This window comes from Zeugodacus cucurbitae, chromosome 6 (genome assembly GCF_028554725.1).
Source record: "Zeugodacus cucurbitae isolate PBARC_wt_2022May chromosome 6, idZeuCucr1.2, whole genome shotgun sequence".
NCBI lineage: Eukaryota > Metazoa > Arthropoda > Insecta > Diptera > Tephritidae > Zeugodacus > Zeugodacus cucurbitae.
Window position 1 is genome coordinate 56,430,302 of NC_071671.1, and position 23,893 is coordinate 56,454,194.

The following is a 23,893-nucleotide window of genomic DNA, read 5'->3' on the forward strand; positions in this document are numbered from 1 at the left end:
TCACTCTTTGAGACTCGCCAAAGTGTTTTTTGAAACCTCCGGTCTTTATTCCAAACTGCTCTTTAGAGTTATTGATACAAAAATGTAAAGACTGTCATAAGATCAATTTTTTACATAATAAACGTCTGACAGACTTTTCTTTCCTCATAAATATGAGTCGACAACCCCTTTAATATAATATAGTGAATGTTAATTTTAAATAACTTTTTCTCCGAATTATTTTAGTACGATTTATCTAACCATGTGATTCATTAATATATATTCTTCTCTGAAACCTTGTTGATAGTGTAGAAATCATCGTTAGATATCGAAAGTACAGAAATTATAATCTGGAATTGTAGATTAAAGAATGAAGAGATTCGAATAATGAAATTACTTTGTCTAAAGGTAGTAACCGCACCGTTCAACATATAGAGGGTGGCGAAACGAATAAGTAACTGGGCAACTAATTTTGGTTGCATGTATCTGAAAGATTTTGGGAACAAATAGAATATATATAGAACAGTAGTTGGCAGCACTTTTTAAAGAATTATCCAGCTTGTCAGATACAAAATATATATAGTCTTTTAAGAGGTGAAGGGTAGTAGGATTTTCCAAAAAACATTTTTTTATGTTTTTGGCATTTTTGTTAAGTGTAGTATCTTAAAAATATTCTCTGAAAATTTGAAATTGATCCGATAATTACTTTTCGAGTTATTCGACAAATAACAAAGAGCGTTCGGACACTACAAAACGCTCGGGTGAAACTATGTTTTTTGAACTGGTGACAACTGTAAATCGAAAACCGCTCAGTAGATTTTAAAGAAATTTATACAGCTTTTAAAATAAATAATAATCCTGGACCTGATCGAAACTTTTTTTATTTTCCAAAAATTTCGATTTTTTAACCCCTAGAAAAATAATTACTCAGGCCGCTTATTTGATAATTTTGGAAAAAAAAGCTTTGATCAGACCCAGGATTATCTATTTATAAAACGAATTTTTCTTATCCGATTGATTTTAGATGAATATCCAAGGGCTTATAATTATGACCGCAAGGACGTTTTTCACGTTTTTTTTGTGATTTTAAGTCAAACATTACTTTTGTAAAATAACATGATTTAATAGCAAACAAATTACTGAAAATTCTTTTTTCGTGTCTCTGACTACCCCTAAGCTCTTAAGATACCCAAAAAAATATATATATATATATTCCATGTATTCCTCAAACTAATAACTATAAAGCTTATTACAAAATACACACAAATATTTTGTCTCAAACCAGAAAAAAAAAACTTTTGAAAATTTTGTAATCAATCAAACCCGTGGGATTATCCGACCGAAAGGAAATAAAACCAAATCCGTGCAACAAAAATGCAAAACTCGAAAAAATACAAAAAAAAAATGAAAAGTGAAAATTGTGCGAACTGCAATTTTGATGCATGAATAATTCAATTTTAGTTGCCGCAATTCTGTGGATACGTGCAACAAATAATGCGCGCTGCCAAAAACAACAAAAAGCAAAGCGCTGAGCGCAAAAGCACAAACAAAACAACAAATACAGAAAAAGCGGAACTTCGATGGCGATGCAAAGGCAATTTTCCAAAGGGCAAATCCCCAAATATCCATGAACATGCCACAAATTGCACGCAAACTAAACGCTTAAAACCGACCGAAACTAGCAACAACAACAGCAGCAGCAATTGCTTGTTGATACGAATATACTATTTATAATAAAAGCAAATAATAAACAAAAACAAATTTCGGAAATCAAAAGCACTGGGAGTAAAACGAGGCCAAATGCATCAATTGCAGTTCAAATTTCGCCAATAAACGAACCGTTAGTTGCCACGAGTGTATGCGAGTTGTTAGTTGTTGTATATGTGTGCATTAAATATTTACGCTTTGCTTGTTTTGCATAGAGAGCGCAGAGCAAATATTTTAATTTTCTATGCGAATAAATCCATCAAGTGCAGACAAATAGCTGAGCTGTAGCGGGAAAGCGCGGGGGGCGAGATTGAAAGCTGAGGGATCTATCAATATAATGGGGGTAACAAAGAGCACAACATGAGTGCTAAAAGTGTATTTGCAGTGTTGCTTTGGCGCCAAAATATGATTGAATGGTGAAATGAGTGAGCGAAAGCGAAGCGGAACCATTAGTTGGGAGCTCTAAAGCAATCGACTGTACTACTATTATGTAGACGTCTGGCAAAAAACTTTTTTAATAATTCTAATAACAAAAATTTTAGACTAAAAAGTTTAGAATTGAAAAAAAGCTCTTGAGCTTAAAGTTTTCTTTTCTAAAACTGCACTTAAGCATTTTGGCTTTTCGAAGCAAACAAAGCGAAAATTTGGCAAATGATCTCTGTTGGGTCAAACTTTTCGCGTACACTATAGTCTGCAGAACAGTATTCATAAATATTAAAAAAATCACAAAAATAGTAATAAAAGCTCAACAAAAGCTGCAAATTTGTAAATGTAGCCATGCGGAGTTTTTCGCATCAACAGAATATATTTGTGTTTGTGAACAATAAGCAGTGAAAATAATCTATCGAATCGCTTCTCACTTATGGTTTTACGACTAGGTTTACATATTGGCAAGCTTTATTCCTTCACTGTAGAGCTATCCTCTGACTAGTTATGTAAGAATTCACAAACTCTCAAGTAAAATTCTAAATAAGTTATATATCAGCCTAGCATATAGATCGCTGAAGAGCGAAAACTTGTTTAATGTGGACCGGTACGAGTCTCTGCTGAAAAGCTTTAAAGCTCTGCCGTAAGAATGATCTCCAATGAAAGCAATTAAAAGCTCGCTAATGTAATTTTGAAAAAAAAGATAATTGTATTAAGCTTTTGTCTATATCCTTTTTTATGATTTTTTATGAAAAACTTGACAGCGTTTAGTATTTGCCTGATTTATATTAAACACAAAAGCTAAAACTACAATTCTAAATAAATGATGGACAACCTGGTATAAAGATCGTTGGAGAAGTGCGTATTTAGTGTTTGCTGGTACGAGCCTTCGATGTAAAGCTTTAAAGCTCAACCATAAAAACGGTTTCCCTTGAAGGCAATCAAAAGCAAAAAAATATGATTTCTATGAATTTTTATGAAAAACTCAAAAGCTTTTCATCTTTTCCTGATTTATATAAAAATCAAATGCTCAAACAAAAATTGTATATGTATATAAATGATGGAGTGGAAAATAACGATCAGATTATGAATATAACTTGTATAAATACTCAACGGAATTGAGCTTTTATATGAAAGCTTTTTCTAAAAGCTTCTGAGGTCAATCTGGGAGCACTAAAAACGACCTTGAAGGTAATGGAACATATAGTTTGTTTGAGTTGTTGCTCAATAATTTGTATGAATAACTTAACGGAATTGAGCTTTTATGGGAAAGCTTTTTCTAAAAGCTTCTAAGAACAATCTGGAAGCATAAAAAACAATTTGGTAATCTTAGTAATTTAAGATTGATGTACTTCAAACACATGAAAGCTACAAGAAAGCTTTTCAATAGAATTCGACACAAGATAGTATGTAGATGCCTTATTAAAGTGAAATAATTACTGGCATATTGTTATATTTTACAATAAATGAAAAGATCAATAATGAAGCGAATGGTTATTTCATGGTTTTTGAGAGTAGATAATTCTCATTCAAGAATAATGCAAAAATACAACTCGAAAGTAAGCACCAAGTAAAAATGTCGAAATTGTTCTGCTCACGAAATGTTTCTAGAATCAGCAATTTAAAAGTTCCATGGAAAGCTTAAAACTTTGAAAGCTCTGAAGTGTACTTTAAAGCAGAATGGAATAAAAATATATAAACTGCTAACCTACGGTGTATCCGTATTTGTCTTCAAATTAAATGTAACTGTCAAAATCGGAAATCGGAAACCTTCTCGAAGAGCTTTCAAAAGCTTAATTTTTATTATAAGCAGTAGATAATTAAAATTCTATTTTTTATGAAAGCTTGGCATATCTTTAAGCGACTTTAATCTGAATAAATGGAATTCAGGAAAACAATGACCACACACTGTTGCTTTCAAGCGGCTACCACTGGGTTGCATAGTAAAATATGTATCTATGTAAGTGACATATGACCGTTATGACAGCGCTTTCATTCATATATGCATATGAATATTAAAAACTATGTGCCCACATATCAACATTCCGTTACTGCCAACAAATTTTAACTTCAACAAATAAACAATAAAAATGGAAAAAAGCACCAACAATGCCGTTTGCATTGCAATTTTCAAAACACTTCAACGTCAATGTTGTTTCAACGCGTTTGTTTTGTTTACAGAATCGCATTTTTTCGCCGTTTTCTTTTGTACGCGCTGTAACCGAGCGTTGCGATAAGTTTTTCGCAATGAAGCGAGCACGGCAATTGCTTTTACTCCGCGCTTTATTGCAAAAAAAAACAACAAAAATCTTTCGCAGACTACAAAGCGCATCGTTCAGTGCACTATGTTGCATGTTGCATGATGGCATTCGTGTTGCCTTTTTATGGTTTCTTTTTGCTTTTCTATTTTCATTTTGTATTTCAGTTTTCATTTGTTTATACGTTTGCTTAGCGTGTGTGTTTGTTTCTGTTGGTTTGCTTGCTTTTGCCTTTCTAATACAGTTTGTGGGTGTGGCAGTTGACTGGCCACAAACCGGATATGCAACATGAAGCTGCAGAGAATTCACTTTGTGACTATTTTTTTTTCATTTTCAAAACTAAATTTTGACTCTTTGCTGCTGCCAATTATTGCATAATTCAATAGGAGCTTCGAATGCTTTAAAGTGATTTTTGGAAAATTTTATTATAAATTTTAAAATTTTTTTCAGACATTTTATAAATAAATTAAATATTTTTAATTCAATTTTTTTTTTATAATTTCCTTTCCTTCCTAATTATCTTTAGCGTTTATCAACACCATTCAAGCAAGAATCTGTTATAAAAGTAAACCACGAAAAGTTATTGCGCGCAGCATCTTCAGGGATTATAACCATTTTTCTCATTCTCTCTAAAGAAGATTTCGTAATGAAACGCTTTTGTCTGGCGTTGCCACTTTGTTCTGCATAGAAAGAACTCAAATTCTTCAGCAGCTTCTTTATAATAATTAGGGCATTGAATACAGATTGACGTCGTAAATATAGAGGCGCTTGGAGGAAATAACCATCTTATCTCAACTCAACTTAATTATATCCTTCATTGTTGTTGGTTGGATTCTACTTCTTTGCTGGTTTTTATTATATTCCAGCCATAATATATATGAGTATATATGTATATCTTAAAGATTATATACATTGTTTTTATAGAACAGTTCTAGGTGTCCTATTTATAAAATTCTTAAAAAATTTTAATTTAGTGGCAACATTCACATGTACTACATGTACGGTACGATAAATTTCTCTCTCACCCATGATATTATCTATATTTGGTACTTGTTTCAAAATGTAGTCTCAACTAACTCTTTCATAAATTAGATTTCCGTTATTTTGTCGACATTTAGTGCATTTTGATCTCATCCAAAAGCAGTTCTGAAAAGTACTCACAGCAGATCAACCCTCAAATGAACCCTTCCAGATCTGTATATGCGATAAACTGTAGATTTAATATCAAAGTAAATCTAGATAATGTTTGAGGAAGATCCGCTTTAACCTTTTCTATAATCGGTTCTCACCTTTTACCAATGGTAAAGCACAGAATATGCATTTGAAGACTCTGCTGATCACGCCAACTGGTCGAACATTTATTCGGTATTATAAAGCATTAAAAATGTCTCTTAAGAGAGAATTTCATTCTTATTTAGTATACCAGATCTGTTCGATATGGATTTTGATGCTTCCCGAAAAGACAAAATCGCTTAAAAATCAAACTCAATAGCATTTTTATGGAAAAAAATCTTCGTTCTGTCCTCATTCCTATGTAATGAATGGTATATGGAACGGTATATGATCTAGTTACGGGAGTATTTCTGTTACAGTTAGTTTGAATTATATTCTATAGCATATGATTGCCAGAGTTCTCCATGGGATCCACATTCAACCACCCAAAATCGTTTAACAGATCTATGTGTCTTTTTAAATTCAGAATCATTGTTAAAAACTTATTCTACTAGAAGTCTATCTCTAAGGACTGTTGATCGTCTGCTTCTTTTAGAGTTATAACCATAAGACAATTTTATTACCATATTGCCGGGACAAAAATATTGCCTCGGTTCTCTACTTGATTTAAATTTTAACTCTTTTGAACATAAAGAATTCAAATACAGTAATGTTTTGTGTTTATAATGCAGTAGAGATGACCTCTTGGTAGTAACCTACTTAAACAATGAAGAAAATCATATAAAGATCATATCTTAATATAGAGTTTAATACAATACGATGGATCATAGGCTCAAAACTCAAATTAGATATGTTTTTTTTTTAACTCTCGAATATATTCAAGTTTATTTACAGTAAACTGGAACTTATGCTAATTATTCCACTTACTCAGAGGCTTTTTTAATAAAAGTATTTTATAAGATATTTGATATTTTTCATAATCGATTCTGTAATCTATTATAAATAGTGCTTTATTCTAAGAGGTTTCTGAAGCCACTTTAAAACTCTATCAATACAAAGTACAAATAAATCTTGACACAAATTTCACTCACTTAACACTAGTCCTGAAACTCTTATTAACAAATATTTAATTTATTAGCAAAAGTTTCGACGAAACGAAAGTCATCGTGCTCCCGAAAAATAATGTTACAGCGCGCTGCGAGAACATCCTGGCGCATATTAAAACACCACTTCCTTGGGAACTCGCCATCGATTGCTTAAAGCACAATCACAACTCATAATATACATATTTGACACACGCTTGTGTATGATTGCTGTTGCTCAACTTGCATGCAACTTGCAGCAATGCGCCTGCGGACCTTACAAATAATACAACAATAACGAATCTATATATGTGTGTATGTATTGCAACGGCATTCAGTCAACTGGCATAGTAAATGTCAACATCAGCGTCATGGTTTTGTGCCTGTTGCCACATTATCGCTGTCGCATGTCCTGCCGCATATCCGCATATCCGGTGTGTGGCAGTTAACTACAGCGGCATGGAGTTTCAACGCACTCCATTCATATTCATATACTGTATATGTATATGTGTGTGTGATGCAAAGGATATCGCGCGCATTATAATTGCAGCTGACTGGCATGCTACAGGCTTGCTTGCAACTCGCAAACACGCTCACACTGCAGCATCTTTTCATTGAGGCGTCATTTTAAATTTGTCTTCTCATTTAACACAGCTGTGAATTGCTGTTGCTGTTACTGCTGCTGGCTGGCTCTGCCAAAGGATGCGCTTTTGTAAGAAGCGCCAGGCATGTGTTATAAACACTGAGTGAATGGGAAATGAATACAAAGCGTTGCGGCAGCATGATGTGGCATGCAACATCGCCAAGAGTTAACCGAAAAATTATTATTTTTTATTCATATCAACTTGCTTATCTCATATGCATCTTTTATGGCTCTTCGGTGGCACAAATTGTGAAGAAAAAACGGTATTTGTTTCTTTTGTATGCATGTGTGTGTATATGTGTTTGTGATTGCGCAAACTTTTCTTAATACGAAAAGGATATGAAACATTGCTTAAGGATATATATTGTTCTCACACTGATTTCCAAGCGTCATGCACACAACTGCATTGCATGCAAACTTTCAACCTACATTGACGTTTTCGCTTGGTCTTCTACTTTCTACCCTTCTCTTCATCTCTCTTCTTCCAACATCTCTCCTCCAACTCACCATTATGAAACCCTCACCTTGTTAATAGTATGTTTTATAATGTAAATCTACTTACAAAACTAATTATATAAGAAACTCAAGCGCCACACCCCTCTCTCTCTCTCTTCCGCCCTCTACACTTATTGCAAAGACATCCTGTACGCCAAGTAGTATTTCAGCTTTTCTTTTAAAGCACATTGAAAACTTTGCTCCTTATTTGCTGGCCACAGCTTTGCTGCCTTTGCCAACATTACTTTTCTATTCATTACCACAAAAAAGGTTCTTAGAAACTCGGTTACCGTTAGCAGAGAGACAGCTGCCATAATGATGACCATGTTGATGATAAAGTTGATAATTAGAAAAATACGCAAACAACTGTATATATACATACATACATACATACATATATATATATATATATATATATATATATATATATACCAGTGCGCAATTATTGCATAAAAAAGGCAATGTTGTCGGAAACCGGAAGGAAGGAAGCATGTTTGCGCTACGGTTTGTTGTTGTTGGGTGTGTGTGCGCGCAACACGCGTAATTGGACATTTTGCATTTGTCTCAATTTACATGTAAGCATGCGCTTGTGTTTATGTGTTTGTGTGTGTTTGTGGTAGCTGTTTTCATGAAATTTCATTTCCGCCTGCAACTATTTACCTCTACATTACCGCATTACTTTACGGAATGTCGTTCGTAAGCGGGCGCAAAAAATTTGTTGTTAGTGGATTTCAGCAAGTGGATGTGTATTATGGTGGATGAGATAATGTTAGATGGTTTTAAAGAAATTTTCTTTAAAAAATAATTTTAAATAAATTTGTTTTAAAGAAAATTGATTGAAATTTTAATGGAAATTTGAATAAAAAAATGCTTTGTTGTAAATAAAAGCTTGTTTGTATTATCTATGTCAGTAATCATAACATAAGTCTTTACAATAAATTCATATTTGTGACTAAAGGATCGAGTTTAAAGGATCGCGTTAGAAAAGTATTATTGAGACCCTAGTAGTCTATAGAGAAAGAAAATTTTTGTTTCAAAGCATGAACAAGGCTAACGAGTTATATTATACTATTTTTTTAAGTCTATTGCCAACACACGATTTGGCTCAAATCTCTGTTTTATACACAAGTCCTTCATTCTAACCTCTAAAAAGTGAAACAAAATATAAATTTCATTTTCACCGTTCGGTTAAGTTAGGTTAAGGGGAACATCTCCGCATATGCAGAGAATCTCACTTAGATTCGACTGGCCAGTGTGACACCCGTAAAACTCTTAATGGATCACTGGCGATCTTATGCCTCAAAGCGCTTGGACTCTATAATAAAGTTCTGAAGTCGGCTAATATCGATTCCAGTCGCTTCGCTGGGTTCACCAAAGATATGTTTACAGAGGTGCTTTAACCTAAATCTGGCTAATGCTGGATATTGAAGGAGGAAGTGTTTGGGCGATTCCTTTTCGCTTTCATCCAAACAGCTTTGGCAACTAGCGTCTGACTTGATCCCTAGGCTCACCGCGTGTATGTGCCTACTGACCAGTAAGCACTCCAATGATCGCGGAGATGTGAGCCTTACTGAGCGACAGTAGCTGCAAAGACCGTTTTCTATCCACTGTGTGCCAGAAAAACTTCGCTACTGCACTGGTGCTGGTTGTACTCCAGCGCTTGGAGAGCTCACTCAAAGACAGTGTGTCCAGCGCCGTCCACCAGACAACAACTCCATAGAACAGTATTGGTTTAACAATGTTTTCATAGATCCATGAAACCACTGTTGATGAGAGCCACCTCTTAAGCAGTAAATGGCTACTGAAGCCTTTCTCACTCTCACTTTAATACCAAGGGCATAGAGAGAACAACTACAAATGTTCCACAAAAATATTTTTTTATAGATGAGGCAGTGCGAATAAATATCTATGTACATTCTTATGTGTATCTTGTAATTATTGTCGAAAAGTCTATGTATATACAAAGCAAATGAAACCAATCTTGCTTGAGGTTCATTTGAAAGATTTCATCCTTTACTCAGTATTGATATGTTTGTTGTGTCTAAATATACCTACTATTTCATTAACTTATTGAATTTCAAATGATATATGTTGATGATGTTAGATTCCATGTTCTATCATACAAATCTGGTTGTACAAATCTCAAATGATCCTAAAGTGTTACTTAATTTAAGCCACTAAATGCGTACCAAAATGTTAAAGTTTATTTATTGTGAAAAAATACCTCACAGTTCCATCTGCTTCCACTATTATATAGTTATCTTACTACACCATATTGAACTTCACTGTAAAGTTCTTCTGTCATCAAACTGCCCTAAGCCTTAGACCTAAAATATGGTAAACAGAAGAAAATCATATGTGAATATCTTCAATTGTTAGAAATCTCGCGTTTGAATTCAAGTAACTGTTTGATATTTCAGATATTTGCCTAACCATAATTAAATACGAAATAATTATATAATTTATATAACCGAAGTAGAACTTATTAACTAAGCGAAAGTCTAGCTAGTCAATATAGTAATTGTTTCAGATTCAGATTTATATTGATTATATTTTGTTCGACAAAGATATAAGTATTAAGGGTTTCAGACTAACCTATTTAATAAGTGTAAATAAACTGTGATCCGTGGTTGATTGGTCGAACATTTTTAAATTTAATACAACTAAATAAAATTTACTTACCAATTAATCTTGTCATAAATCTAAAAAAGAGAAAAATAAGTACAGTTAGAAAATTGCAGTATTAGAAGAATGTATAAGATCGTATTACTTATATGATGTAATATTATATTATAATGGTAAGTATGAATTAATCTGACGTCTGAAACCGCTAAATATTACTACTATAAAATCCATAAAATATATAAGGAGTTTTATACGCAGAAATTTCGTAAAGGGAAAGTTGTCAAACCAGCTATCGGAAGAAGCACTTGGTACTATACATTTTGAGAAATTACTAAGCATAAACTTACGAAGCTCTAAACATTCTATAAGGCAACCTCACGTTCATTATTTTATCCAATCCTATTAAAGACGAGGTAGGTACATAAGTGAAATATCCGTATTTTAGACACGAACTATCTCTTCGGTAATTGATCTAGATCATGTTGTTTGATCCTGTTCGACTGGTATTTCAGCGAAGCCATATTCAATGGTGAATAATTTTATCTTCATATGTAATTTTGATGTTCATAAGTAATACTGAAATCTAAAAAAGCCGAAGAGCCTTTTTACACAGAAGCTAATTGATCAATTAACCGGCCTCTGTTCGATTAAAACGCTTATTAAGATCGATTTATCATACAAAATAAAAATCTACATTAATTTTTAATTGAATTTTACTCGACTTGAAAATGAAATGCAACTCTGCAACAAAGACGTACGATATACATGCTTTGTCTGCGATTGGCTGAATTTTTTGATAAACAAAGCTATGGTAGATGTCGCTGCAACAAAATATCAATCAGCTGATGAAATTTATAACAGCTGATCGGTTATCGAGTAGCCGACAGTGTTAAAGGCAAACAAGGTTTTCTCCATCACAAAATTTTTTTTAATTGATCAATTAATTTGGCTGTGAGAAAGTGCTATAAGATTACCCGTTTCATTAATTTATAATTACGACTTCAGACATCAAGAGAAAGAGAGAGTAAGGAAAAATCAATAAATATGGAAAAGGTTGTAAAATATTATTATTTATCTTGGAAATAATTAAATATTAATTTCTATATTCTATATAACATTGAAGAAGAAAATTATTAGACAATAAGGTAAAATACTTGGAAAGAGAATACAGCTGAGATTCAATTAAATGCAACAGCAAACCATTTTTTTCACTTACCTAAATCACTGCCGTAAACTCCTTTAAAGGACATGTGGATGCAATTCAGTAGAGGAAGAAAAAAATTAGAGATTTTTTTGATAAAGAATGCATTTCTTTGGCAATGTTATGCCTTGACACGGCTATAAGTGAATAGGTGTATATTTTTTCCCTATTCTTAAAAAGTCTCCAGTGGCAGCAGGTAGTGCATAGTAAGAAAAAGGCTAAGAAACAACAAACAAACTGTTTATAAATATTTTATGCCAACTTGTATTTGCTTTGTCCGCACGCTTGAATGACTCAATTGAGGCCAATAGAATAGAGCAAGAGCAACAGCAAGAAACAAAACGAAAAAAATAAAATAAAATTGCAGATAAAAAGTGACGAGAAAGCAAAATTTTCAAGTAGAATTTAATCAAAAATTTGATATTTGCATTGTGTTTATGCAATGTTATGTCAGTATGTCAAATGCCTATGCTATGGCTATGCCTATGTAAGAGAGTGTGAATGTAATGGAATGGCTCAATATGCTGGTACAACAGCTACATAGATGGCAGAGTAACGTGTAACGATGAAAGAAAGTGCCCATCGAATGAACAATGAACAACAAACGGAAGGATGTGCCGACAAATGTGTGTCAGTGTGCAGTGATAAATGTGTGTGCGTGTACTGTTTCTACTGTTAGAGGGCGGCTATTCAAAATGGTGTTAGCCAAGGATACACTTAAGAAGCATTCAATGGAAAACTATTTGAAAACGATACAAAACACAAATCAACAGAGAGATACCCAGACAGACAAAGCTGTCGAAAGCGAGACAAATAGAGCGTTAGACGGAACCGTTGGACAGACAAATATACTGTTAGACCGACAGATATACCGTTAGACCGACAGATATACCGTTAGACAGATATATATACCGTTAGACATATGTATATACAGTTAGGCAGACAAATCTAACGTTCGGCAGACAAATATACCGTTAGACAGATATATATATACCGTTAGGCCGACAAATATACCGTTAGATAGATATATATACCGTTAGACCAACAGATATACCATTACACAGACAGTTAGACCACCAGACAAACCAATGGACCGTTAGACATACCAACAGTTACGCAGACGTCGGGTTTGTTGTGAAAGCTCGGACATCTATTTTCAGTTTGAACAGCTTGACAGACGGCCAACCAATATTTTCCACATTTACACAGATTTGTCTATGGCAATTTTGCATATGTATTTGTGTGTAATTTCTTAAAATGCCTACTTTAAGTGTCTTACAAAGCGCACACTTCAGCCAGAGACACGCAAACAAAGCGTTCATGTGTAATTCACAGTTGAATTATTCAACAGTTAACAGAATGTCGGTATGTATGTGTAGACAACTAAATATTTATTTTATATACAAATGCAAAAAGGAAAAACATTTATTTATTAACCACTTTACTTGCAACAAATATTTATGCTTTAATAATTGCCAAAGCAAATATTTTTGACCAGCAGCTGAATTGAGTAAGTAATCAATAAAGAGGTTGGGAGTAAGTCAAGGTAGTAAAGTGAGTAAGTAAGCACAAAAAATTGAATAAATATCTCAGCAATCCCCTACATAAGTATATAAGTATTCACCTATGTTTATAAGTAATCACACAAGCAAGTACGTAAGTAAATAAGTAACTAAGCAAATGTAATGAAATGGCAGTAAAAGGTGTAAAATACCCAAGCGCTTATGCTAAGAAATTATGCAATTTTACAGCCATGCATTTGGCTAATGAATTCCAGCACAGCGTCAATGCCTGGCGGACACACGAACACAGAGACACATATACTCAAACACATATACACTATAACTTACGAGCACACACTTAACCATACACACGCCACGCCATTCAAAATGCCTTGCAAAGGCAGTCCTTACAAGCATGCTTTGTTAATGGCCTTCCATATTGGCTGGTCAACAAAAGGCTTACGCTCGAATAAACATTGCATACATGCAGGCGTTGAAAGCGCATCAAAGCCATTTAAAGAAAAGGCGTTGAGAATAGCAGCTAAAGTGATACCGGCTATAAGAACTACAAGCAGACTACAAGGCGATGCTGAACATAGAGCGAGAGTTATAAATTACTATCTAGATCTAAGTGTAATGTGGGTATGTATACTTTTAGGGTTGTGGTGGTAGTATGGACTGAGAGTTGTTAATTTAATACTCATGCATACTACTAAACAAAGGTTTTTTTACTATTTTTCTACAAGATATACTACTGTTATGGTCAGCAGAGCAAAAGCATTGAAATTCACCTTCAGTATCGGGTTTAAGGCTTGCAATTTAAGGTAGAGATATTTCAATATATCTCTGGGCTTCTCTATAGGTGAAGTGTTTATGAAACACTTTTTTCAGGAAATTAATCAAGAGCTCTTGCTTGAAAATATTTCCTCGAAAGAACGGTACTAATTCTAATAAAATCATTTATATCAAGAGATCTTATACTTATATTATCTAGAACTTCATATAAAGCTAACATTATCACAACTTTTATTTTTTATCATATTGCTCAAGCCTGCGTGGATCTTCCATGAGTTACTAAGATAGGTGAAATAATAATTTTTTATTTTCACCGATCCACCGCTTTTGAGAAAGGCTTCATTATAAATACCGAACTACCTATTACTACTACCACTACCCAACTGAAGTTGTATACCCTGGGTACAATATTAGTCTTTCTCTCTTTCGTTTGAAGCTTTTTCTCACCTCTATTCTACACGGTGACTGTTAAATGCCGCAGCTTGCATATTTGCTGTTTGCCTCTACTTATTTCAGTAAACTGCCAACACCACTAATTGCCTGACAAGGATATTTGTCAAGTCTACAGACGGTTATAATTTATAAAAGCATGTGAGAGTACGAATGGTTGTCATTACCACCAGGAAAGTAAAAGCGATTGAAGACTAAGATGCAAAGTTTAACGTCAAGGGTTAAGCCAGGTCAAAATGTTAGAAGAACAGTAGTTTTAGGCGATCTCTAAATCTAAATGCGGAACTTCACTCACCTTAACCATTATTTTCTCTCTTTGCTTTGGTTTTTCGCATAAAATCCAACTAAAGATAATGAATGGATCATCACTAAAATTGAAGTCAAGAAATAATATCCTCATTGAACTGTTGGGGAATATTTGTATAGAAAATTGTAACCCTAGAATAGCTTAAATGTCTATATACCTCTACATTTAAGACCTGTTATAAGCTGACATTCAGTGTTCGCTTCTAAATTGTACAGATTCCTGTGCGCACAGCGTTCTAATTTCCGTCAGGGTCGTCTAAAAACTACTCTTATTTTACTGCAGTTACCGTTGTCCGTATCGTTTTCGTTCATCGTGTATACGCTGTATTTAAAAACGAATAAAATTTAAATAAGATTTACACATTAACGAGCGTCAAACTTATACAACATACTTATATATAGGTGTATTTGGCGGTTAAGCGAATAGGCAGTAGGTATCAACAGTCAGAGTTAGATGTATGTCTATTCGCAAGGTTTGTTGTCATAAAAATGCGAATTTAAAATAAAACAAGAAAAAACGTCAACTTCGGCTGTTCCGAAGCTAATATACCCTTCACAGGTGCATTAAGACTATATAGTTAAACGATCCGAACAATTTCTTCGGAGATTATATTAATACCTTAAGCAGTAATCCATGTCAAATTTTGTGAAGATACCACGTCAAATGCGAAAATTTTCCATACAAGCCATTGATTCCAATCGTTCAGTTTGTATGGCAGCTATTGCTATAGTGAGCCGATCTGAACAACAGACAGACAGACAAACGGACATGGCTAAATTGACTCAGTTCAACATACTGATCATTTATATATATACTTTATAGGGCCTCCGACGCTTCCTTCTGGGTGTTACAAACTTCGTGACAAACTGAATATACCCTGTTCAGGGTATAATAAGTATTAAAATTTAAATTAATAAAAGCTCAAGATATTATGCTGAACAAGACATATTAATTGGTCTAAATCTGAAGAGTATGTCTGAAAGAGCGAGCATCTCAACGATCTTATTATGTTAGGTCTCCTTTTTTCACAATAACCTGTCTTTCAAAGTGAACTAATCCAACTCTATGACCTTAGGCACTTCATTTATCTGTAATATATCTTTACAATATCCAAAATATTATGTAAAATCAGAGATAGACCCCTGAAATATAATCAGTCAATTAATAAATAATAAATCTATCTATCAACCTTAATCATTCTAAAATCATCTAACAATTATAAATTGATGGTGTGACAAACTTCTTCGAGGATATAATCCGCAACAGTAATCTACTTTCAAGGTTCAAAAATGATCGCAATTTCACTGGCCGCATTCAATTTAAGACATCTCCTACCTTTCGTTCTGTGACGATCAGACATCCCAACTTTGCCTCGATCTTTCTTACTCAGCGAAAAACTTCACCACAACATTAGAAATGCGGCCCGAACTTCGCTTTTATCTATCTATCTTCAAACAAACTGATCGCGCTCAATATAACTTATCTCATTCTTCTAGTCAGAAGATCGATCTTAGGGAAAAATATTGATTTTTGTCCGAATTAAAGACCCGAGGTCACATTTTTCTTTCCTTAACCATTGTGATTGATTCGAGATATGTTAAACTGCAATTGTGATTTCATGAATTGTGTCAAAATTAATGAAATATGAAACTAGTTTGAACACATCACGATCTGTGCTATGTTCTAACTTCGAATAACCGCGAGTCTCTGGCCTCCGTGTCATCTACAAACATAAAAAATAATAAAATATTTATGTTTTAAAGCTAATGTTTTGTGTGAGAAAGTTTGTTCTCAGCGAGATACAAGGTCAAGAACTCCAACAACAACGATCGCTCTCAAAACAAACGGGATTTTCAAAAATTTAAATTGTTGCTTGGTATAGTCTTTATTATAAGGTTTTTCTCACATATTTTTTCACAACAATTTGCCTATCTAGGCTTCACACTTCAAATGCTACTTCACTTTGTTTTACGCCAATGCCTTTTGTCTACTTTTGAGATTTTTTCTATTCAAAACAGAAATTTAATACAAAACAACAATTTCAACAATTTTTTCCTTAGTAAATTCTGTAAATAGTTCTACACAAATATATATTTTCATACTAGCTGAATTTTAAGTTGACGTCGACGACGACGTTGAAAACTATCACAAATAAAATACAATAATAACAACAATAATAATAACTTGAAGCATACAACAATCAAGAATAACAGAAAACATACAAAGAGAGGCATAGAAAAGTTGTCAGCCATTTGACAGGCTGGAACCGATCGAGATTTGTGCTTGACTAAACAGTCATATTAGCAAAGGTCGGCCCAGAAGCCACACGAACAATGAATAATATGGCCGACGAAGATAATAATAATAATAATAGCGATAGCAATAATAATAAAAAAGTCAATAGTAATATAAATTGTAATAATAGCCCTAACTGTAGCAAGAGTCGCGGCAATGCCGGTAGCGATGCGAAAACTAAATTAACGAAGCAACTAGCCAATAAGCCCAGTGGCAGCGGTGCCGCTGGTGAGTCCAGCAAAACCGAACGCTGCGTGCTGTGTCTTGATGAGAAACGTTCGCCGGTGCGCATCACATGCGGTCACTCGTTCTGCAATGAATGTCTGGAGGTCTACTTATCGTACCAGAAGTACGCCTGGGCCAATCGCTGTCCCATCTGCCGTGGTTCGTTGAAGGAGAAACGACGTTCAGTAAGTTGTTTGAGGGCAAATTCGTTTTGTTTAATTGAAAAATGTCTCTTGTTCGCTTCGTTTTCTGTGTGCTTTTCTCTCTCTCTCTTTGCGGGCAGCTCAAGCGACAGTTTTCCGAAACGGACCCCACAACAGCAATGTCCAGCAATGCAACTGCCAGCGGGGACGGCAGCAGCAGCAGTCAGTATACGCCCACACGCAGGCGTCTGAATGCCACATCGGCTACAGTCGCCGCGGCAACGGCCGCTGTGGCCACAGCCACGGCTACTGCGCTATCGGAGTCCACCGCTGAGGCTTCAGCCGAACAAATCTACTTGTTGGAAGAATTTATGGCAATCGCTGCCGAAACGGATGTATTCGGTATTGCCGCAAGCATGAGCTTCGGTAACGCGGCTAGCGCAACCACACCCACCAACTCAGCATCGACTGTGAGCGCCAGTGAAGCTGCCGGCGAAGATGATGAAGTTGAGCTGCGCGCAGCAGAGTTCGAAGAGGAGGCGGAACAGAGTTTTAGTTATAGCCAAGATGACTTTGCATCGGAGATTGGTGATGAGGAAGGTTTGGAGGATGAGAATGAAGAGGTCTTTGACGAGGAAGTTGATGTCGAAGAAGAAGAAGAGTACGAGGATGAAGAAGACGATGGTGACGCTGATGTCGATGGCGAATATAATGATGACGAGGCTAACGATTTATACTTTTTCGATGAGTACGATGATGAAAATTATGATGATCTTGAAAACGATGGCTACGACACAATCGATGAAGGCGACGGCGATAACGATGCTTACGAGCAGTTAGCGGACAACAATCTACCAACGACCGACTATTATGACGTTGAACAGGATGGCGACGATGATGTGCTGCTAGTCGACGAAGTAATTATTGTAGACTGAGCGCTGTACGCAGACTGTAGCACGAGGAAGTGTGAGACCAAAACGAAAAAAGCAAATGACTACTGCAAGTTCACTGACCCTTCCTAACTGACGACCCGTACTATTGACCTATTGTTACAACTGTGATTTTTTTGGGTGCTAATATGACTTTGTTTTTTAATTCATCATGTGTCCTGCTGGTGTTTTTTATGGTTTTTGATGTTTTTTTTATATGAAGAAAAAATACAAGAGACATTTTTTCAAATGAGGAAGCAAAACAAATTTGTTGCCATTATTTTCTGTTTGTTTAAATATTTTTAGGTGTCAATATTTTTGTTCTATTTTTCTCTCTTTAGTATGAAAGATACAATGTCTTCCTGACTTATCTGATCGGTGTTGCAGCGACATCTGCCGTCATGATTGCCTTTATAAACTACTTAACGAGCTAAATTGCTGGTGGAAGGATGCTGATGTGCTGATGTGTGAATAAATATGTATATATTTTATAATGAAATATACAATTTCTACTATTTTTTGTAGCGAATGCTTGAAAAAAAAAATGAAAAAATTTTGCTTGGTAACATATTTTTAGGAAATGCTGTTCCTGCTGAAATCATTTATGTTGTAAATCTGACCATAAAAAACAAGCTGAACCAATTTTTTTAATCAATCGGAGCAAAGGTTTCTGATAAGACTGGCCTATAAGAGTATATTCAGATTGAACTGAATCTCTCCTTTCATTTGACCGGGATGATTATTAAAGCTATGTGATATTAGGTTGTAAAATATCCCTTCCGCTTTTTGCTCTTTATTCAATGCTTTATAAAAAATGTTACACTGATCGGATTTAGTTCAAATATGCGCCGTTTCGTTCGATAATCTGTTTCCATATAGACGGCAACTTCATAATATCCCGCTCGTAGGAGCCTCCCTCCTTATTTGCGAAGAACTCGGACAGCCTCTTTTCACAATCCTCTTTTGAGTTCAACTTTATACCACCAAGGCAGTTCGTCATGGACAGGAACAGGTGATAATCACTTAGCGCAATGTCCGAGCTATATGGTGGATGCGATAAAACCTCCCATCCGAGCTCCCGTTGCTTCTGACGAGCCATCAACGAAGTATGTGGTCTAGCGTTGTCCTGGTGGAACACTACACCCTTCCAGTTGGCCAATTCTGGACGCTTCTGGTCGATCGTCTGCTTCAAGCGGTCCAGTTGTTCGCAGTAGATGGTAGAATTAAACGTCTGGCAATATGGGGGCAGCTCATAATGGATGATTCCCTTCCAAATCCCACCAAACACACAGCAAAACCTTTCCGGCCGTCAATCCCGGCTTGGCCACTGTTTGGGATGATTCACCGGCTTTCGATCACGACCGTTTTCGCTTGATATTATCGTATGTGTTGAAAAGAATATAGTACATATTGTCTAATCGATTATGCCATTCTAATGACTACCAGTTGATTGATCGATTAGTCACTATTCAAGTTGTAACGAATTGAAGTCAGCTAGTATAGCTAGGGATTCTTCTCTTACGTGGTATGACAGCTTACTATCTAATTTCTATTTGATTAAGTCAGTCTTCTGCTTTTATACCAGTTGATTGTTCAATTCATCAGACCTTGGAAAGTGACAAGTTAGTTGTAATGTATCATCAAAGTCTCAAGTACCGGTGTTAGATTTTTATACCACTTTTTGTAAAATCTTCTACAAGTTGGAGAGGAGAGAATTGAAAAAATATACCGTACTATTTTTGAACCATTTTCTGGTTGAAGAGTTACTGAAATTCCAATAGAACTCCAAAATGAGAATAGCCTCCTCCAATAACTGGGAATTGTAGGAAGCTACGTACATACGTACGTAGAATGGAAAATAAAAAAGTAAAAAGTCTCGGGTAATACTTCGGTGTTTTCTCATCGCGATATAACATTTAGCATGATGAACCTATAAAAATTGAGCTCCTATTTGGGTCTTCTACATTTCGCTCTACTCTAACTGCTGTTTTTCAACACCTTACATTCATTAAATTTTAATTGATTACTAGACCGAAAACCGTGACAAAAAGAAGTGAAACTGACTAAATAATTTAACGTTCTTTTCAAGCAAAACAGTTATGCAACGTCACTCAAAAATGTTTCATCAGTTCTTAAAGCAGCGTTACTTGGGTTTTCCACAACTTTCAGAAAAAAAAAGCGGGCGCGTCAAAGTCATTGTCAGCCATAGCGAACAGCTATAGCTAAAACAGCAACAACAACAATAACAGCACTGGCAGTATATAATCATATCATCATAAATCCTCAACAGCTAAGGTGCCAGCGATATTGTTTTCTCCCCTACAACAACAACTGCAGCATCACTTCCATCAACTTCATAAGCATTTTACTCATCACTGTCGCTTTTATGATAATACATAACCGCACAATTTATTGTAGTCTCAACATAACTCAACGCATTAGCTGTGCTGAAGCTTTCTTCAGCTTTCCCTTGACTTTTTAACACGTTGTTGTTTGTAACAGGTGCGTTGGTTTCTTGCTTTTTTCGTGTTGTTGCTTCAGTTTATTTTTGCTTGAGCTATTTAATTTCATTACACTTTTCAATTATCGCCTTGCGCGCTCAGCTTTCTTGGTGAGCACGCTAGATGCAGCTGCGTTGTACTCGTACAGTGGTGGCATTAATATTAATATGTGATGAGGATTTTTATATGTATAGACAAATGTGCAAGGTAATGTGGCGTTTAGTGGCTTACTTTTTCAATATGTTTTACACCATGCGGATAGAAAGATTATAGGAATCTTATGAAAACCAACAAAAAATAGTTTTGAAACCATTCCAGAACTGTTTTCCTAGTAATCAGCTTCTAAGTCCCTATAATAATATAACTGTTGAGATTATGTTGATTTTACGAACCACTTCGTGAACTCATCGGCTTTTCGGATTAACTCTTAAGCATTTGAAGTTTCTTCAGATCGTTCTGGCAACACCTTACAGTATTACCTGTAGATTATCTAAAGATTTGATAACAAAATATATGATCTGTATTACGAATTAATTAATAATGTTGCTCAATTTGAAAGAAATTTCAAAGACACTGTACCCAAATGCAATTTGAAACCAACTCAAAACAGAGATCAAGCTGATATTGAAAAAAATGTTATTCCTATATGACAAAGTAAAATGTTCGGAGCCACTCAGTATATCTAAAAAACACGAAAAGCCAATATTATGGTTTCTTTTAATATTTTGCACTTTTTACCCACTGTACCAATGTTGAACTCGTTTCTTTTTTATCTGCATCTAAGCGTCTATTAAAACTTAATTATTTACTAAACCAAGATGCAACGAAGTTTACACATTACTGAAACGTTTTGCTAGTTTCTACATAAAACTTAATAAAATAGGGAAGAGAAAAGTTACCAAATTTTAAATTTAGCGAGTTGAAGCACTTAAAAAGTAGTAATGATCACATTTGTGGTTCAGTTTCGTTCAGAAGTATTCTTTAATACGAGTACTATATTTCACTAGCTATTTAATCAATAAGTATTCAATGAGAAGCTATGGTCCCCAAAACTGTATTTCATAAAATCAGAATTGAAACCAGGAGTATTTTAATCGAGAGAACTAATTTACCATCCGAATTATTCGATATAGTACCTAAAAAGATTCCGAATCATAAGCCATTGGCTATTTAGGAGTACCTCAAATTCTAGAGAACACACCAAACGCTCGGACATATACTGATTTGAAAAACTTTTGTAGAACATAACGATTTATATCAAGATATATGGGACTCTTTGGAGAATATAAGTTTGCCAGAAAGTCTTTATTTCGCCTTTATTTTTTAAATATTCCAGCGAGTGTTTTACGGATATGATTTACTTATGCTATCGAGATCAAATTAAATAAATAAAAAGGTTTGAGTTTTGCAATTCACTTCCTTCTTTTTGGTTTTCCGAATGCCAATGAGACATTCGCCTAAAAGTATACTACGCCGGTGAGAGATAGATAAGTTAATCTATAGTCATAATGCTGATTAGTCTTCATGAATCTGAATATGATAATAGAATTTGATTTTTTTCTGATATTTTAATTTAATTTCAATACTGAAACACTTTTCGCGCTCATTTGTACCTATACTGCAGTTTTATTCTATTAAATATAGAATACACATTATAATAGATACCAAAAATAATTGCTTGATTGGCAACCCTAGCGAAGCGAACACCAATTGATACAAGTTAATGGCTTTAAGGTCCGAAATTCTCTTTTTACTTGCTGCCTAAGTTACACAACACATTTAAGCACCTCACTACACAACGCTTAGCCTCGCCTGCCAGCCACAATATGTCCTGGCAGAGAGTGACGACTTAGCACCTTGAGCGCCGCAACGGCAGCAGAAAGACAACAACGATTTTTATTGCACACCAAAATGAGTTTGGTTTAATTTAATGATTGCTTCTTAATTAAAAGTGAGTAAGCGAGTAGTGAGTTAGCGAGTGAAAAATGACAAGCGCACAAGCAAAAAAAAAAAACAGCGATAAATTTTGCAACCTTCATATACAACAACACCGCTGCACTTGCAACCAGCTGGTTAGCTGTGCGGTGCGCTCAATTCGGGTTCATTTGCTGCAATAAAATTTAATTATTTCAAGAAAAATTTTATAGCAACGAATAGCGGTGATCCTACAACACCAAGCACCATTCACACTCTTAACCCCCTCCGCGCCCCAGTTTCAGTTCAGAGAAGCTGCCTTCACCCGCTATCAATGTCTTCGAAAATGCGATTGCTGCTAAAAGGATATACTGCGAAGAAATTAAATTGAAGTTGTGCACACAGCCACATGTATATATAAGAGAGCGCGCGTTCTCCTTCGACCTCCTCCCCATCTCCTGTCTCCGCGTCTACGCTGGTATTTTATGGCAACCATAAGAATCAAATGCAATTAGTAGCGTGTACAACTCAATTAGACGCTGGAAAAATGCGACGAGCTCGACTGCCTCGGCGGCTGCTCGCACTCTCCTCCCACACACTTCTCACACTCTTGGCGCGCTCTTACGGTTTGCCAGCGCCAGCACCAGCAAGGCCAACCCTAACTCTTTCTTTTCGAGACGACTCCGTTGCGTAGGTGTTGATCGGGTGTCTGCTGGCTGCTGAATTAGCGCAACGCCTGGGATTATGCAGCAGACTAACTGTACTCAACTCCGACCGCATTAAGCGCGCACAGCAAATTTAGTCTAGTCTCGCCGCCGTAACTCCGCAAGGATTTATGTTGTGCCACCGCTTATTGTCGGCATTGCGCCGCACATTACTGCTTGCAATGACGCCGCTAAATTACGCGTTTAGTTGCCGCTTTACAAAAACAAAAAATTAAAAAAAATAAACATCGCATGAGTTGCACAATGATGCGCTGAGACTTCGGGACCGGTTGTTGCGCGCCAAAAAAATCAGTTGCGATTTATGAAGCTTTAATTGTAGCGAAAAAGTGTTATTTATTTGTGATTTTAATTATTTGGCGGCGATTTATTTTATTGTTGGCAATGTCAGTTGAAGTGGCAATGCATATGTGTTGGTAATTGAATTGCAGGAGATTAAAGGTAAATATTCTTCGGAATTGCATTTAAATGTTAGTAAAATGTCTCTTAAGAGCTAAATTTTGATATCTTTCATTTAAAAA

General features: G+C 35.3%; 1 protein-coding gene across 1 annotated transcript; it reads left to right on the plus strand.

Moving 5' to 3' along the window:
- Positions 1 to 16,615: 16,615 nt before the first annotated feature.
- Positions 16,616 to 18,496, plus strand: LOC105214960 (ankyrin repeat and KH domain-containing protein mask). Its single transcript, XM_011188675.3, has 2 exons — positions 16,616 to 17,348; positions 17,447 to 18,496. Exons 1-2 carry the CDS (start codon positions 16,977 to 16,979, stop codon positions 18,239 to 18,241), a joined length of 1,167 nt encoding a protein of 388 aa, XP_011186977.2. The 5' UTR covers positions 16,616 to 16,976; the 3' UTR covers positions 18,242 to 18,496.
- Positions 18,497 to 23,893: the final 5,397 nt, after the last annotated feature.